The following is a 19,300-nucleotide window of genomic DNA, read 5'->3' on the forward strand; positions in this document are numbered from 1 at the left end:
TCTTTTATTTGTTGGTTGTTGCATATTTAACCTCTACAGTCAGGAAAGGAGGAGATGAGGCCTCAACAATGTTGGGTTGTAGCTGTGCTTCAGGTTAGAGTGAGTGTCCATGGAATAAATGTAAGTCAGTGAACTGGAAACATGACTGTGTTCAAACTTTGTTTTCCTTTTTATAATGAGTCTAATCAAAGGTGGACAGAAGTATCTCCACTGTGACTTTTCTGTGTCACCATCAGAGCTTCTGCACAGTGTTTCTGGGGCAGATAACATTGCAGCATTATGGAGACATTATGGAGACAAAAAGAAAAGCGTCTGGACTTCTTTAAGTTAAACTTAAAGAAGTCCAGACGCTTTTCTTGGACTGTTGGTTTCAGTGTTTAGTCTCATTCACACACTCCCTCAGACTCTTCACACACACTGATTTGCTGACATAAACACACTCCTGTGTGCTCTCTTGGCTTCACACACACACTGAGGACCATCTACAGACTGTGAGCTCCGTCTTCTTTGTCTTTGGAGCCGAACTCTGACAAAGTTAGGAACAAAACTTTCTCCAGCGTGTGAACTTTCCTCCTAGACTCAGTCTGAGCAGTCAGACCACATATTTCTAAAGCAGCACATGAAGGTGTGGCTCACACACACACAGGTGAAGGAAACAGCTGCAGTATTAAAAGCTGCTTCACTGTCTACAAATATATGAACTGAATGTTTCTTTCAGGCTGTAAAAACCTTATTTATCCTCCATTACAGTCCTGCATTCAGAGCATTACTTCTGTTATATTAGTACATGTATTTTATTCTGATGAACACATGAAACTCTGAGCTGGATTGAATCCATTGAATCAGAGTCCAGGACTCAGACTAAACACACTGAATGTGTCCTGAGCTCGGCCGCTGTTCCACAGTAACTGCTGTCAGAGTCACTGTTACTGAGTTAGTTTAGCTAGCAGAGCAGCTATCAGTTAGAGTATGAACTCTGTAAGCAGTCAGCTCGGTCCTGGACATGGTTACTGACATAAAGCTGCTCTCTGCAGCCATGTTTGACCTGCTGCTTTGTAGGACTACAGTAATGGAGGATTTGGAGGCTGAACTGGGCTCTGTGACACTTTTTGTAGTGAACTGATGAAAGCTGCGTCTCAGATGGATGTTAGTCCAACACATCAGACACGACCTCTGCAGCTCTCAGTTGATGTGCACATGAATGATTTGTGTTTCCTCTGCAGGTGAAGGTAGAAAGTGTGTGTGAGCTGATGTGAATTGAGCAGCATGGATCAGTGTGAGGACAGAGAGGAGGGAGTCCCTCCCTCTAAAAGCACTCTGTGTGGGGAACATGAGAGCCAGACCAAAGCTCAGAGGTGAGATGACCATCTCTAACTGTCCATGACTCTTCTCCATGTCACAGCTCAGCACTCACATCACTGCTCCATCATTATTCACACTCATACCTCTGTGTGTGTTGTTTTAAAGCCCAGAGCTGTGGGGCGTACCAGGCTCAGCTGGACATAACCCTGAAACTAATCCAGAACCTGGACCTGAACCCAGCTGTGTTTCCTTAAAGAGCAACGAGTCGAAGGGTGTTGGTGTTCACTTTAACAAAAGACTGTTATGTGACAAAGAGTAAGTACATTATTTTTATGAGATTGTTCATCATGTCTTTAATTTAATATTTCCAGTTTTTCCTTCCTGTCTCATGAAGCTGTGACATTTATTGTTTTTCTTTTAGGATCAATAAGAGGCCAGAATCTCCTGGACCTGAACCCAGCTGTGTTTCCTTAAAGAGCAACAGGTCGAAGGGTGTTGGTGCTGACTTTAAAGGCTGTTCTTCTGCTGCTGAGAGGTAATGTGTGTCTAGATGTTGTTCCTGACTCTGTATTTTTGAATAAATCCTCATGTTTAATATCAGCTCAGCTCTTTTTCACACATTTCTATGTTGGTATGTGAAGCGGTGTGTGTTGGAGTGTTTCCACAAACACAGCAGTCAGAGTGGAAAGAGTGGATGTTGTAGGAGGTGTTTGTGTAGTGAAGAGGCTGAGTGTCTGTAGGACTCCAGCTGCTCCAGCAGGTGTCTCCTTTGTGCTTTGCTTCAAACACAGTGTAGGGAGGAGCTTCCACTCAGGTGTTTCAGGTGTTGCTGGATGGAGGAGGACAAATAGTTTTTCCCTTCAGTGACACTTCAGCAGCTCAATGTTCTGGGAGATGTTTGTCTTTATGAAGGTTTATGGATTATTGTTCTTACTTTCGTGAAACTGAGCAATACATTTTCCATCTAACATTTAAAGTAAATTTCCAGGTGAATAAAAGATCTGCAGCTGCAGCCTCTGTGATGTTTCACAGTCTGAAAGTAACAAATTCAACCAGAGTTCAAACAAAGGCTTAATATATGTGTGTGTTTGATATAATGCCAACAAGTACAAACAGGTGTTCTTACAGGTCTTAATCACAGAGGTCTGATAAGTCTGGTGACTTTCACACTCAGCAATTTTGCTGCCTTTTATTTTATATTGGCCTTTTTAAAGCCCTTCAAAGTCTCCCACATTCATACAGAGCTTTTAACACCAAACTCCTTTACAGTCCTTCTCCTCTCACACACGATCACACGACTGATTTGTCTGCAGCAGCTGTGTTACTGCTAGTATTTTATTATGTGTGTAATCTCCAAATATTGTTCCTGTGGTTTAATTTGACTTCCTTCTGCAGACTCAGCTGCTCTGTTGCTGATACACGTCTCCATGAATATGATTGATCAGATGCTGTCAACACCATGTGTTTCATGTGAGCGTTCAGCTGAAACCCTGGGTTGACTTATCGAGTTAATAACAAGCTTCACGTGACTGTGAATGCTAAAGTGAATCCAGATAAAGGAAAGAGACCCTGCTAATGTTGGACTCACTTCTTAGTGTAGATCCCAGGAGGAAGTTCAACATAGCCATTCTTTGTGCTAGCTCGACCAAACCTGAGACCACAGTGCAGGATAATGATCATCATCTGTCTCTGTCAAGGACATTTAAAATCCACAAATAACAAACATAATTATATTTGATCATTAAAAATATGTTTTCAATTAAAAAAGCATGAGCACACTGGTGGATTACAGAAACATGAAAACTCGTTAACAGTAAAGTTAATTTAGACGTAAACAAAGTGTCAAACATACTTAAGTAGAAGGACTGATGTTTGTGTTAAAATACCCTCTTAAAGCTGAAATAATGATTCAACTTCTTTACTCAAGTAAAGGTAAAAGAGTCCAGGCTCTGAAATGTACTCACAGTATTAAAGTAAAAACTCCATCTTTGAAGGAAATTTCTGCCAGTTTTTGTGCAAAGTTCCCTGAATTTCTACCTCCAACATTAATATGAGAAAATTATCTGAACTTGTATTCTAATGAATTTAATCAGCTTGAACATTTTGTAGCACAAAAGTAGAAAAAACCCAAAGGGAATCAAAAATAGCTCCGTTTGCTGTTGCCTGCATTGTAGATGGGCGGCTTTGCCTCAACACCTAAACAGGAAAATGAGTTTAGTCAAGTATTAAAGTGGGATTGAAGAGGTGAGGAAACCAGAGATCAGGTGTTGTGGTGCAGCATTAAGATAAGATGGGGCCTGATTATTTAAGACCTTGTATGTGAGGAGCAGCCAATGAAGGGAAGCCAAAACAGGAGAAATCTGCTCTCTTTCTAGTCCCTGTCAGGACTCTTGCTGCAGCATTTTGGATTAGCTGAAGGCTTTTCACTGAGTTTTTAGGACTTCCTGATAATAATGAATTACAGTCGTCCAGCCTGGAAGTAATAAATGCATGAACTAGTTTTTCAGCGTCACTCTTTTTAGCATTTTTTAACAACAAGCTTCTATCTATTAGGGCTCTTGTCTCGCCGACTGCTGCCTCAGATCCGAGTCTTTCTCCTGTGTGCTCAGCTGTCTTAGAGCAGTTTGATCCCGTCTCCCTTAATGACTTGACTGCGGTAGTTCGTAACCTAAGATCATCACACTGCCCCTCTGATTGTCTCCCCCCAACTACTCTTTCAAGGATTGTCAGGTTGGAGATTGGCCTATAATTAGCTAAGACAGCTGGGTCTAGGGATGCTTTTTAAGTAAAGGTTTAACTACAGCCAGCTAGGGATGGGTACCGTTTAGATTTGAAAACCTGCTAAATCAGAATCAGTTGCTGATGACGGCTTTTTTCTTTTCCATCAATCACGTATAATCTTAACTCAAAGTGAACATAGATTTGATTGCTCAGATCAGCCAATTCAAAATGCTAATTCAATCAACTCTGAGTTCATGGCTAGACTCAGTTTGTTGGCCCTGCACCTTAAAACTATTCCCTGTTTGTCTCTCGTGTTTTTTGGATATTGTTTTCACATCTTATGTCACGGCTAGCGGGGCGAGCCATGTTGAATTTAATAAAGGACCCAAGATGCAGACACTGCTGTGAAGTGAGTGAGCTTTATTGAAATGGTGAAGTGCAGTGGAGATGGCCTGTGCAGAAGCTAAGATAACCTCTACTGAAAAAACTAAAAAACTAACCTGAAACCTTAAACGGAGACACGGGGAGACAACACAGACGAACCAGCAACAAGCAGGAGAAAACAAAGGGCTCATATACACAAAAGAGAAATCAGGGAATGAGAAAAGGGAGACACAGCAGGATTCATTGGACATAACCAGACAAGGGGAAGCAAAAGTAGACACACTAACGTAGGACATGGCACTGTCAAAATAAAACAGGAAGTGAACAGAGAGACACAATACTAACACAGTACAGAGGGAACACAGAAACCAAAACCTCAGAACTAGAAAATCTTAATCAGAATGAAATTGTAACAAAAGACAATAACAATCAAAACAAAACCACTGAGTCCACAGACTCGGGACATACATCGGCTCAAACTGTGGTCATCAATATTTTGTACTTGTAAATCTGACTGTGGAGTTGTGAACTGAGTTTTGTAACATTGTAAAACAAAATATCTGGAAAGTTTATGTTTTTGCGTTCATTGATTTGTGTGTGTAAAAATGTAAAAATGTAATAAATGTAAGAAACATTAGAACTACTTTTGCTGACACAAAGTTTGGCGAGCACTGCAAGTTGTCCCTTTAAACCAGTCACTGATATAAAGAGAGCACCTTGTTCCAGGGCATCTGAGCATGGAGGGAAAGCTTTATGCAGGAGATGGTAAGAGCTGTTGGGACTAAAGAAACTGAGCAGAAAACTACAGACATCTGGAAACTGAGTTGTTAATTCTCCACCATGACAGTCATCTGATTGACTGAACCCATCCAAACATCACTTCATGGACCTTTAGCTTGTGTCTGTGTGTGGACAGACATAACATGAGCTAATTATACATTACTCCTCCACAGAGTGGACCAGCAGAGAGCAGAGGTTTCCACTGGTCAGTCTGCACAGCAACATCAAACACACCTGGACTCTGTGGTTATGGTTTGTAGTACTACGTTTACATTTGTTCTTTTCAGTCACCTCTATGCTGCACTTTGTGGACCAGAGGATTGTCAGTGTGTCCAACATAAGTCAGAGTTTGGGCTCCATGATTTCAGTCAGATTGGGGTGACTGTAGCTCAGGAGGTGAGCAGGTCAGCTACTAGTCAGAAGGTTTGTGAATCAAACCCTGGCTGGCAAATGTACTGGGTAACGTACTAAACCCAAGCTGCCCTCTGATGCATCCATCAGAGTGTGAAAGAAAGTATTTAAGCATAGAACAATGTGCTTGGTTGAATGAGGCATGTTGTATAAATGCTTTGTGTGCACAGAGTATCAAAGAGAGCTATATAAGAACCAGTCCATTTACCACTGGGTAATTCATATAGTCTTCTTTTCCAGCGGCTGGAGGACAACATCACCATGTTTGTGAAGAACGAGCTGAAGAAGATCCAGAAGCTTCTGAGTCCAGATCACCCAGAAACTTTAAAGAGCCAGATGGAGGATGAGGAGATGTTTGAAGGTGAGGATGAAGATGAAAGAAAGAGCTGCAGAGAAGCATTTCTGAAGATCACACTCCACTTCTTGAGGAGACTTAAGCAGCATGAGATGGCTGACCATCTGCAGAGCAGTAAGAGAATTTCTCTAAAGACTGAATATTGATCTTTCCTAATAGCTCAAGAAATGGACCAATAGACATTCATCCTTTCAGGGTACTGAAAGGCTATGATATTTATTATATAATATTTGTTTCTGAATTTCTTACCTTCAGAAATATTTGCTCCACTCTGTAAACGTGAACTTAAAGCCCAACTGAAGAAGAAGTTCCAGTGTGTGTTTGAGGGCATCGCTAAAGCAGGAAGCCCAACCCTCCTGAATCAGATCTACACAGAGCTCTACATCACAGAGGGAGGGACTGCAGAGGTCAATGAGGAACATGAGGTCAGACAGATTGAAACAGCATCCAGGAAACCAGACAGACCAGAAACAACAATCAGACAAGAAGACATCTTTAAAGCCTCACCGGGAAGAGACGAACCAATCAGAACAGTGCTGACAAAGGGAGTGGCTGGCATTGGGAAAACAGTCTTAACACAGAAATACAGCCTGGACTGGGCTGAAGACAAAGCCAACCAGGACATCCAGTTCATATTTCCATTCACTTTCAGAGAGCTGAATGTGCTGAAAGAGGAAAAGTTCAGCTTGGTGGAGCTTGTTCATCACTTCTTTAATCAAACTAACGAATCAGGAATCTGCAGGCTTGAAGACTTCCAGGTTGTGTTCATACTTGATGGTCTGGATGAGTGTCGACTTAATTTGGACTTCAAGAAAACTAAAATCCTGACTGAAACAAGAAAGTCCACCTCATTGGATGAGCTGCTGACAAACCTCATCAGAGGGAACCTGCTCCCTTCTGCTCGCCTTTGGATAACAACACGACCTGCAGCAGCCAATCAGATCCCTCCTCAGTGTGTCGACATGGTGACAGAGGTCAGAGGGTTCACTGACCCACAGAAGGAGGAGTACTTCAGGAAGAGATTCAGAGATGAGGAGCAGGCCAGCAGGATCATCTCCCACATCAAGAAAGCTCGAAGCCTCCACATCATGTGTCACATCCCAGTCTTCTGCTGGATCACTGCTACAGTTCTGGAGGATGTGCTGGAAACCAGAGAGGGAGGAGAGCTGCCCAAGACCCTGACTGAGATGTACATCCACTTCCTGGTGGTTCAGGCCAAAGTCAAGAGGATCAAATATGATGGAGGAGCTGAGACAGATCCACACTGGAGTCCAGAGAGCAGGAAGATGATTGAGTCACTGGGAAAACTGGCTTTTGATCAGCTGCAGAAAGGAAACCTGATCTTCTATGAACCAGACCTGACAGAGTGTGGCATCGATATCAGAGCAGCCTCAGTGTACTCAGGAGTGTTCACACAGATCTTTAAAGAGGAGAAACAACTGTACCAGAACAAGGTGTTCTGCTTTGTTCATCTCAGTGTTCAGGAGTTTCTGGCTGCTCTTCATGTCCACCTGACCTTCATCAACTCTGGACTCAATCTGCTGGAAGAGCAAGAAACAACTTGGAAGGTGTTTCAAACAAGAAAATCTTCAAAGAAATACTTCTACCAGTGTGCTGTGGACAAGGCCTTACAGAGCCCCAGTGGACACCTGGACTTGTTCCTTCGTTTTCTCTTGGGTCTGAAGACTAATCAAACTCGTTTGCAAGGCCTGATGACACAAACAGGAAGTAGCTCAAAGACCAATCAAGAAGCAGTTCAGTACATCAAGAAGAAGCTCAGTGAGAATCTGTCTGCAGAGAAAAGCATCAATCTGTTTCACTGTCTGAATGAACTGAATGATCGTTCTCTAGTGGAGGAGATCCAACAGTCCCTGAGATCAGGACGTCTCTCCACAGATAAACTGTCTCCTCCTCAGTGGTCAGCTCTGGTCTTCATCTTACTGTCATCAGAAAAAGATCTGGATGTGTTTGACCTGAAGAAATACTTTGCTTCAGAGGAGGCTCTTCTGAGGCTGCTGCCAGTGGTCAAAGCCTCTAAAAAAGCTCTGTAAGTTATAAAGTTTTTATTATTTAATTTGGTTGGTATGTTATGGAAAACACACTGCCATGAACCTCTGTTTTGTTTTTGTCAAAATCACTGTAATATAATCACTGTACCTTTATATACATGTGACTTGTATTAATGCTGCTGCCCTCTTGTGGCTAAAGTGTAATTATGTTATTGTTATTAGGGAGGATTTGAGAGTAAGGCTACGTTCACACTGCAGGCGAAAGCGCATCAAATCCGATTTTTCTGACCTTTATAAATCTGACTTTTTTGACCCTATGCGACCCATATCCGATCATGCTATGACAGTGTGAACGTCGCGAATCCGATATTTTCAAATCCGACCTGGGTCACTTTCGTATGTGGTACTGAATCCGATACATATCCGATGTTTTAGAAAGCGACTGCTGTTTGAACGGTCAAGTCGCATTAAATCCGTCTTTTACGTCACCAACACAAGACAGACGCCAATTATCAGCGCCCGATAAGATATCGCGAACGCTTCCTGGCCAGCCCGTGTAGATGTCAGTGAAACTGTTGGGAAGACAACGTTGGAGAAACGTGAACATTTTATTTGTACTGTATAATCTGCAGATTCTGACAGAAATCTGCAGCTATCCTTTGAAGCACCGCTCCTCTAAAACAGCAATAAGGATCCTTATTAGGTTATCTACATTATTATGTAAATAACAAAATAACTTAAAGCAAAAATTGGGAAACGTAAAGTCCGAAGTCTTCATATTAAGGGTCATCTGTCAAACAATATTCTTTGCTCTAAACAGAGCGCGTTGTGTGTGAAATCTTCTTTTGCGCATGCAAATGCACAAATGCGTCCTTCATTTCCCCGAATTTGAAGGATTCGTCGGGTGTGTCCTTCGTGGCCCACCATATCCCAGAATTCATAGCGCGGCCCAGCCAAATTTCAGCTGCCAACAATGGCGGCTGCTGCTAAGTTTTCAAATTACTCTTATTAATCTTTCTGGGTCACAAAATAAACTTTTAACATATTTTCAGGCGAGAAAGTAGCTGTGTAAACTTCAAATATCTGCTTGGTTTATCAAGACATCGCATATTTGCAAAAGTGTGCCGACGTTTTCGGAGACGTCTGTTACCCACCCGCTCGCTAGCAAGCCGGGGGGTTCAATGGTCACTCCAGCCGGCGAGAGCAGCGGACGCCCGGCTTCATCGTTTTCAGACCCCGCTCTTTCGCTACTCAGGTTAAACATGATATATATGTCACCCGGATAACTTAAAAATGTAATTGTTTGCCTTTTTTCTGTGTTTTATTTGTTCCGGAGTAAATCGGTTTGGCTGAGATCAAAGTTCCTCCGGGATTTTCACACAGCTGAATAAACGTTAAACAGGAAACTGATTAAACAGAAGTGTGAGACGGTCGAGAATTTACGCCAGTGTCCTGTTATATTTTAGATAGCAAGGAGCAGACGGCCGAGTTTATTAAACTCCACCGAGACAGCGGTGACGCAAATCTGAAGGCTAGACCGTCCCATTTCACAGCCTCGCACTTCCAGCCTTTTCGGTCTTTGAAGGACCCGGCCCACGTAGACCGCGAATACCGGGTCCTCCAAAGGATGCAGCCGACGTTTTGGGACAAAGCTAGTGTGCGATGTTCTTTCAGTGTTGCACTTTGTAGACGGTCCCTGAGCACTGGTCTCACAGCCAGCTGCACATAGAGACCAGTGTTGTTAGTCCAGGTCAGAAGATGACTTGTTGGAATGAAAATGAGCTTGTAGTTTGTCTGCTTTAATAATGTGACTGGAAAAAGGTGTTGGACTTCAAATATGTCCATTTCTTTCACACTTCACCTTTAAAAGTGAAGCCTTGTGGTTCCTGGAAGGAAAAACACGACTTTTTCAAGTCTTTGTCCTGTTTTTATGATAAATGTACGACTTTAATGTGAAACATTCAGAGTTTTTTCTCTTGTTGTGTTTGTTTGAAGCTGCTTCCTGTTGGCTTCAGCTGTTTGGAGTTTCCATTTTCTAAACTTCTACATTCTGAACCTTCTTCAGCTCTGAACAGATGATGAAACACTGAATGATTTCAAGCTCACACTTTGTCTAATAAACTTACATCTTTCATTCTTTATACAGATTGTGGGACTGTGGTTTGTCAGAGATCAGCTGTGATTATCTGGCAGCAGCACTGAAGTCCAACCCCTCCCATCTGAGACAGCTGGACCTGAGCTCCAACAACAAGCTGCAGGATTCAGGAGTGAAGCATCTGTGTGGTTTCCTGGAGAGTCCAGGATGTGGACTTGAAACTCTGGGGTCAGTCAGCATGTTTTAGTTGTGCTGAGATGAATATGATGTGAAAGTTGTGCTGACACTAAACTGCAGACATCAGGCTGATATTATACTGATCCACACTGAGGATCTTCATGGTAAAGTCTGTTTTCTTCTTCTCTGGTTTAGTCCATTGACTGCAGCAGAACAATGTTCACATTTCAAACCTTCAAAGAAGAAGAAAAATCCTCCACTGGATAATTCACTGTGAAACTCTCCAACTCTTCGTTCCACCTTAAAGTCTGTCTGACACTGAAATCCAAAGCAAAATGTGCGTTTGCTTTACAGACAGCAGTCCAACACAAACATACACACATCATCCAAAACACAGTCCAACATCCAAATCTCCTCCACTGCCAGCATGAATGATGGGAAAGAGAAGGAGGAACACTCTGACATTCAGGGTTAGAATGAGTTTCATGAAGCAGACTGTGAAGATCAAAGCTGCATTAGAAAGCTTACATGAATGAATGAGTGGACAGAAGTGGACAGAGATCATCTGAAGCACTTCAAAGGCTTTAAATCAGCACATTTCTCTTTATTCTTTATCAACTCTGTTAGTTTCTCTCAGTTTTCTGTGGAATGAAGCTAACAGCAGGCTAATAAGATGCTGACCAATAGGTTTCTATTAAAGGTTGTAATTTGTATATGAAAAAGTGCTTTGGCTCAGCAGGGATCAGCTTACAGGTAGAATACAGCTGCTGGATGGGATTAGCATGTCATAGCTATCTACCAAACTGCTAACTGGGGGATTTCAGGCCATCTATGGATCATTTTTGCTAACTGTTTATTCAGCTTAGGCTCACAGGGCTGCAGCCTGTGCCCTAGCTGTCATAGGGCAAGAGGCGTGGTCCACCTGCACAGGTGAGCAGTCCATCACAGGGCCAACAGAGAGAGACAGAGAAGCACTCTCTCACATCCACACCTACAGCCAATTTAGAAGCACCAATGAACCTAAGCAGCATTTCATTGGACTGTGGGAGAACATCCAACCTCCACAGAAAGGCCAACAAGCTTCAACCTACAACCTTCTTGCTTTAAGGCACTAGTGCGAACCACTTTTCCCCATTTCAGCCCAAATCCTGCATCTTCCTGTTTCTGACTCCAGGCCAGCTCCACTAACACTTTCTCATCAGACACTGCCACCTAGTGGAGGAAGTCTTAGTTCCATTTGAAGCTCCAGATGACAGTTAGTTCCTTTACAAAGAGGTGGAGGTGGTGGGGCCACAGCACCATCATCACTGAGTGCCATAGGACACTTAACCTTTGTTTCCATATGCTGGGAACTTCCTGTTGTTCCAAGGAGGACTGGAAAATGTGTGAAAATCTCCCAGTCAGTTCCTCACAGCACACTTCAATCATTTCCCTCCCACAGCATCAGGACCAGGGCTTTTTCTCTCTTTGGTCCCACTAAGAGATTTCCACACAAACACCTCATCAGTGGGACTCTCAGAGCTACCAGCCCTTTGCTACAATCACAAAGCTCTTCATTGAAATCAATGATATCAAAGCTGGAATCAAATGAGTCCAAGTCTTCTGCTGATTCAGCATCACATTCATCTTTGCTCCTTGTTCTGCATCCCCACCATGGACTTCATTCCTTTCCAAGCCAGCCTTGAGTGTCCTTTATTCAGCTCATCCTCTGCTTTACTTTTACACCTGATTTTAGCTGCTTTATCTCTCTTTCAACAAGTTTCTGTGCCTCAATCTTTTTCTTCTCTCCCTCATAACAAGACAGCTTCTTCTGCCTGAGAACATGTTGAAGTGATTTACAAATCCAGGGCTGCTTATTGGGGAAAATGCTTCCTGTTTTCAAAGTAATCCCCATTTTTCCCAGAAAGAAATGCAAGTAGAAATCGATGATCTAAGTGAGAACATGAGCCTTTAACAATAGCAGCAAAATATCTCTCCAATCTCAATACTCCCTCTCTCGACCTCTGGAACACCAGAGGTCACAATACATTGTGTTGGGTCACTCCTCGGCCCACTCAGCTGCTTCCATGTCCATCCATGGCATCATGGACATCGGGGTCACCACTCCCGCTCTGACCCTCTCTAGCCGTCCTCTGGCTCAGCAAATCAGACAACCTCATGTCATCTAAGTGGTCCAGTAATAAACACCAGCTCCCCCTCGAGAACACTCCATGCGTAAGATTAGGTTTTTTCTGCGTCCCTCTCTTGTGGTTCATCATGCCTCGGGCCTCCAGGATCCTCACCCCCCTGTGGTCGCCGAGATCTTCTGTAAAGCAAACCAAACACCTTTTCCTGCACCTCCCTAACTTATCATCTTTGGGACTCTTTAATCAAAAGCCTGATCCTAATTATCTTCTTGACTTATTGACTTGTATTTATATATATTCTTCAACGTTACTCATCATTTTAAAACTCTTAAAACGCTGCTTTCACGTCCCTGCATTTCACGTCCCTGCATGCGTTTCCTGTCGCTTGCCTTATCTAATCATCAACATCCTGTACACAGAAGTCTCGCTGCTGCAAGGCCTCCACTCTGACCTAGAATCTCCTTTCACAAGAAAATCATTATAAGCTTCTATTCTACTAAAAGATCCAAAAAAACAACCACTTTAATCAATTAAGTTTAAACATATAAGCAATTACTCCTGCATACATTTTATCACAGCTAAACGCTGCCTTGAAACAACTCCTGTGTGTTAACACTAACTTCATTTTAAAACTCACATTTCCTATGTTATAACCTGTTTTTGGTACAGCCTTTTTATTTCATCTTGCTCCTTTGATGTAACAATACCTTCTCATTCTAGTTTATCAGACTTAACCAAAATATATGCTTTCCTTCCTTTGTTCCTTCTCTAAAGCAAGAAACTCCTATTCAGTTCCTCTTTTCTGTCACTTGTTACAGGGCCAGCTCAAGTTCAGTTAAACGCTAAATTAATTTGAGGCCTTTTGCCTGGAATCAATACTGTCATGTGTGTTTATGGACTCTGTGTCTGTAAGCGTGTGCAATCCTTCAATAACTCATATCATCCTCACAGTAGATTGGCTAATCATAGCGCTAGCCAAAGGCTCGTGACCCACAAGAGACGAATTGAGCCACAACTCCCTTAAAGGCACAAAATGCAATATGTATAAAAAGTCATTTCTACGTATAAGCTCTCCCCTTTATCCTAAAAATAAATCTATGTAATATCTGTATGTGTGTCTTCTATTCATTAATGTAATTGTCAGTTATTTTCTCTCTTTATTTTACCTTCTTTTTGTTTACCTCTTTGTTTGTGACGTGGACATCCCTAAACCATCCTGAGTTCCGGCTTCAATTTCAACCCAATTGTACCCTCTATTCTCGCAGTCGAACTCGTCTGGGCTTCACCTTCCCACTGGCCCCTGTGCCCTTCTCTTAGTGTCCTTTGTTGTCTTGTGATCCCCAGCAAACACAGTCTGTTTCTTCTCTGTTTCTTCTCCGTTGCTCTTTTCAGTATTTTCCTTTTAGATTAAATCCCAGCCTGGCAAAATATCCCATTCAGTGTCTTTAAACAGTTATGTCACACTGTTCTTACCAGCCTGCAGTTCACCGTGCATTTTCCATCACGTGCTTTTCTTCCATGCTGCTGCTGGTATCGTCAGTGTAGTTTCAGTTGCACTGTCTTTTGCCTGCTGTTAATTCTTGAAGTCCACGATGTTCTGTCGGTCTTCATCAGGAGATTAACTGTCCTATGAGCTTCTTCTCAGGATCGGGACAAGTGGGAGGTCAAGCTGTAAAATTTTAAGCCAAAATCTGGCCTGTTTTCCTCCCAATTCTGTTAATCAATGGTTTTGTACTCAAGATTCTAGGTTGAAAGAAGTCCACCTGTATTGACACACTAAAGCATACAATTAATATCCTTTTCATTTCTTTTCTTAAAACCTCCATTTGCTTCATCTGCCTGGAGTTTAACTCGTATGTTTCTCTCTCTGTGTGCTCACTTGTCACAGTCAGTTCCTTTTATGGGCATGCAAAGTTCCTGTCACACACACCATTTCCTGTCAACCTTGCAGCTGCTCAGAACCATATTTTCTGTTTCTATCTCTCCTGTTTTGTTTTTTTTACAGGCTAATAAAACTCTTGTTTTACTAAGTCTTGATCTAAAACAATTCACCCTTATTTCACGCACACACTTCTAAATATACTAAATTCTTTGCGTTTGTCAGATCGTCTCACACACACACCGCCTTTTCTCTCACACTTCCACTTCTGCACTCACTCTACTATCAACTTTCATAGTGTTATTATTATTTATTATTTTGTACAAATCACACCCAATCACTCAAAGCCTGCTACTCACAGCATTCACACACTTAAACTGTGACAAGAGTTGAGGAATATACTCACAACACGCTTTCCTAAGAGTATTTCAGACATGCCTTTCATAATCAGAAAGAGCAAGTCAAAGAAAACAATTGAAACCTCTATTAATTCTCACAGCACACACATAGAATAGAAAAAATAAAACACACCAGCATTTATTGCTGATGAGAGGTTACTCCTAAAAGTAATATGTTAGTCTTAAATATATACAGTGCACTCACTATATTTATATATCAAAACTCAGTCAATTACTATACATCCACTACGGCAACTCAAAACTTTATTTATAGCCCTCTAATGAACATAAATGGCGTCTTAAACACACACTCAACAATGTTTGCAGCAGTATTTGTAAAACCAACTGTGGTTTAAACAGTTCACTGCTGACTAATTTGCATTTTCACACTCACACACACACAGTCTAAAAATAGCTCCAGCACTGCCTCAGACTCCTTTCACACAGAGATCTCTTATTTTATATTACAAAGACGTCTTATATTTACAACCACTGTCACATCTGGCAGCTTTAGCGCCTAAACAATTTCGACAAATTTAAGTTAACGGTCCAACCGATAAAGTCCAACTTTTTTGTGATCAATTAACCAGTATCTGTCCAACAGTTTCTGGCCTCATCTCTAAAATCCCTAACTCAATTTAAAAGCGTCAACCAACCCAAACTTTGCCTGAAGCTCTATTTTTGGCATTTCACAGCCAAGGCTTACCCCGAAGTTTTAAGTTAAAGTTACACGCCCGAAGTCCAACTTCTGCTGGCCAAAAAAGCGCAGACTACCGTTCCAAACGGTAAGGAGACTCTAACTCCTAGTTATTCTGGAGTGCCCCAAGCTCCACAGTGACCAACTGACTATCCCTCTTCGAGGACAATGCCTAAGCGTCCTTGGCATTGGCAAGCGTTACCTCTGAGCACTGCGTTTCCTATCAGTCCAACTGACGTTCTTGAATAATTTATAATACTTTGGAACAACAGTAAAACAGCCAAAAAAGTGTAAGACTGAAGCAGGTCCAACCTTATAACCAGTACGGGCTCCACCCCAAACAATAACCAAATTCCCTAATATACTAAAATCACTCAGCAGTCCAACTGCTTTCCACGGTCCAACCGTATATTAAATCCTTTAGCGGTCCAACCGCATTCAATCATTTTTAGCAGTCCAACTGCATTAAATCCTCAGTACTGTCATGAGATTCTCATCAAAATCAAAGCAGACATTCCCCAGTAATTTCAGTGAGTAGACTTTAATTTGTAATGTCCAATTTGGCACACTTTGGAAATAATTCAACAGGTAGTGCCTTACCTTTGGATAAGCGGCTTAGAACAACAATGAGAAAAAGAGAGCTGATTATTAGCTCATCAAAACACAAAACAAAATCACAATGAATTATCGGTTAATTTCATTTAAAATAATTCATTAAGTATTTATGTACAATTCAAATTAGTTAATTACATATTTTGTTGGTTTGTTTTCTATTTTAATTATTTTACTGACACATTTAATGAATTATTTAATGATGTATTTATTTAATTCACGTTGCTACTCCTGGCCCTGCATCGCTGTTCATAAATACATTTTATTTGTCAGCTTCACCCATCAAAGTCAGGGGGCGGGGTTAATGCTGATCAAGTCAACACCATTGCTTTGGTCTGGTGGGCGTTCTTTTAGTGGGCTTTTCTCAATACTAAGTAGGCCTACACACCAGGGTTTGGACATGTGTGGACCCAAACTATACTTTTACCCTTTTTTGTGTGTCACCAAATACACTTTAATATTTTCTAGACAAGAATGTAGTGGCGTAATCTTTAACCTCTTTTGGCTCCAAACAGAAGTGACAGACTTGAGCAGGGTTCATTTAAAGGCTGACCGAAGTGGAGTGGTGACGGGGAGATGTTTGACAGGACAGTGTTTCAGCCTCCACAGGTTCATGTTGTGCTCCATCAGTCAGTGAAGATGAAGTCAGTGCTGACCAGGCTGTAGAGTGTGTGAGGGATGTGAATGAGGATGATGAAGATCTGATGATAGCAGATAAAAACAGGCTGCAGAGACTTTGAGCCATACAGGGCACACAGTGTGTGTACAGAACAGCTGAAATCATTATGGAGGCCTCACTGGGATATGGAAGCATCACAGTACAGCTTCAGTGAAGCATTAAAGTCTCTGATATGAGATGAGAAATGAAGCAGCCAGAGCTTTTTCATGAGTGGAAATCCACTGTGACTGTGAGCTGCTGCTACAGCCTCCAGATTAGCCAGCAGCTCATCCTGCTCAACATGGACCTGTGGTCAGAGTGTGTGCTGGATAATCCGGCCCAGGATGAGGCCAAACTGACATGGGATGAAATGTCTGTCACATAATTGAGCTTAGTGTAGTTTCATTTCTGCACAATTTAAAAACAACCAAAACTTTGTTCTGTCTTTTCTATGTTATACTGTAGACTTTCTTTGATACTGTGTCCTCACAACTCATCAGGAAACTGACAGACCTGGGCATCAGTTCCCTCATCTGCAAATGGTTACTGGACTTCCTGACCAACCGCCCCCAACATGTCCGGCTGGATAACCGCTGCTCATCTACCATCACAATGAACACCGGTGTACCACAAGGCTGTGTGATGAGCCCTTTCCTCTACTCCCTCTTCACCCACGACTGCAGACCTGCTGATGGTTCCAACACCATCATTAAGTTTGCAGATGACACCACGGTGATTGGCCTCATCAGTGACAACGATGAGGCCGCCTACAGGGAGGAGGTGGATCGTCTGGCTGAGTGGTGCGACACAAACAACCTGCTGCTTAACACCGAGAAGACCAAGGAGCTCATCGTGGACTACAGAAGGAATGCTGACCCACATCCACCCATCCACATTAAGGGGACGGCTGTGGAGCGTGTGAGCAGCTTCAAGTTCCGGGGAGTTCACATCTCCGAGGATCTCACCTGGACGACCAACTGCTCCAAGCTGGTCAAGAAGGCTCACCAGCGCCTCTTCTTCTTGAGGACTCTGAGGAAGAACCACCTGTCCTCAGACATCCTGGTGAACTTCTATCGTTGCACCATCGAGAGCATCCTGACCAACTGTATAACAGTCTGGTACGGGAACTGCTCTGCCTCGGACCGGAAGGCGTTGCAGAGGGTCGTGAAAACTGCCCAGCGCATCGCCGGAGCACCACTTCCTGCCATAAAAGACATCTACAGGAAGCGGTGTCTGAAAAGGGCTGGGAAAATCATCAAAGACCCCAGTCACCCATCACATGGACTCTTCACCCTCCTGCCCTCTGGGAGGCGCCACAGGAGCCTCCGGACTAAGACCACCAGGTACCGGAACAGCTTCTTCCCCACAGCTGTCAGACTCCTGAACTCTGCCTCCTGACATCTGACCCACGTTAACACATGGACTGAACATACACACACCCACAACCACATACACACACCCACAACGGACAACTGTACCCTCAAACACAATAATAACATGGACTGAACCACCACTCACAACCACCAGCACTTTATATAGCCTCTGTAGAATTATCCACATATCTCACTTATCTTAACTGCACTACTGTATAGCTCTGTGTAAATAATCATTCTGTACATTCAATAATCTTTAATCCTACAACTGTTTACAACTTGCATAGTTCCCATTTCTGTATAGCTGTATATCTCAGATTCCTGTAAAGTTATTTATTTCATATTCTGTATAGTTTTTCATATTTATATCCTGTTCATAGCTTGTACTCACTACAGCCTGTACATACTTAGTTATAGAATATTCACAACATACTTCATACCGTGTACATTATAACATACCATAATAGACCCATTTCTGTAATATACTTACATATCTATACTATTGCTAATATATATTGTAATATACCTATATCACTAAAGCACTTCTGGATGGATGCAAACTGCATTTCGTTGCCCTGTACCTGTGCATGTGCAATGACAATAAAGTTGAATTCTATTCTATTCTATTCTAAAAGGAGCAGCTTTTACTTTGAAGGGGAGGCGTCTCTGTTTCCTCTTCAGGTTGGATGATGGAAGCAAATTAGTAGCTGTGTCCCAAAACGTCGGCTGCATCCTCCAGAGGCTGCATTTGAAGGCCGATTACATCACAGCCAGGCGATGAAGGCTGTCCGTATTTGTCGACTCCTTCAAATGTGCCCGACAAATGCGTCCTTCATTTCCCCGAATTTGAAGGATTCGTCGGGTGTGTCCTTCGTGGCCCACCATATCCCAGAATTCATATCCCAGCCAAATTTCAGCTGCCAACAATGGCGGCAGCTACTAAGTTTTCAAATTACTCTTATTAATCTTTCTGGGTCACAAAATAAACTTTTAACATATTTTCAGGTGAGAAAGTAGCTGTGTAAACTTCAAATATCTGCTTGGTTTATCAAGACATCACATATTTGCAAAAGTGTGCCGACGTTTTCGGAGACGTCTGTTACCCACCCGCTCGCTAGCAAGCCGGGGGGTTCAATGGTCACTCCAGCCGGCGAGAGCAGCGGACGCCCGGCTTCATCGTTTTCAGACCCCTGCTCTTTCACTACTCAGGTTAAACACGATATATAAGTCACTCGGATAACTTAAAAATGTAATTGTTTGCCTTTTTTCTGTGTTTTATTTGTTCCGGAGTAAATCGGTTTGGCTGAGATCAAAGTTCCTCTG

General features: G+C 42.4%; 1 protein-coding gene across 1 annotated transcript in view; it reads left to right on the top strand.

The window, feature by feature from the left end:
• The first annotated feature begins 5,804 nt into the window (after nt 1-5,804).
• LOC143416843 (protein NLRC3-like) overlaps nt 5,805-19,300 on the top strand; it is a 46,224-nt gene continuing 32,728 nt past the window's right edge. The window contains exons 1-2 of the mRNA XM_076882494.1: nt 5,805-6,067; nt 6,209-8,000. Coding sequence (XP_076738609.1) covers nt 5,860-6,067; nt 6,209-8,000 — 2,000 coding nt within the window. The 5' untranslated portion in view covers nt 5,805-5,859. The remainder of the gene's footprint in view (nt 6,068-6,208; nt 8,001-19,300) is intronic.

Source organism: Maylandia zebra, linkage group LG3 (assembly GCF_041146795.1).
Source record: "Maylandia zebra isolate NMK-2024a linkage group LG3, Mzebra_GT3a, whole genome shotgun sequence".
Classification (NCBI taxonomy): Eukaryota; Metazoa; Chordata; class Actinopteri; order Cichliformes; family Cichlidae; genus Maylandia; species Maylandia zebra.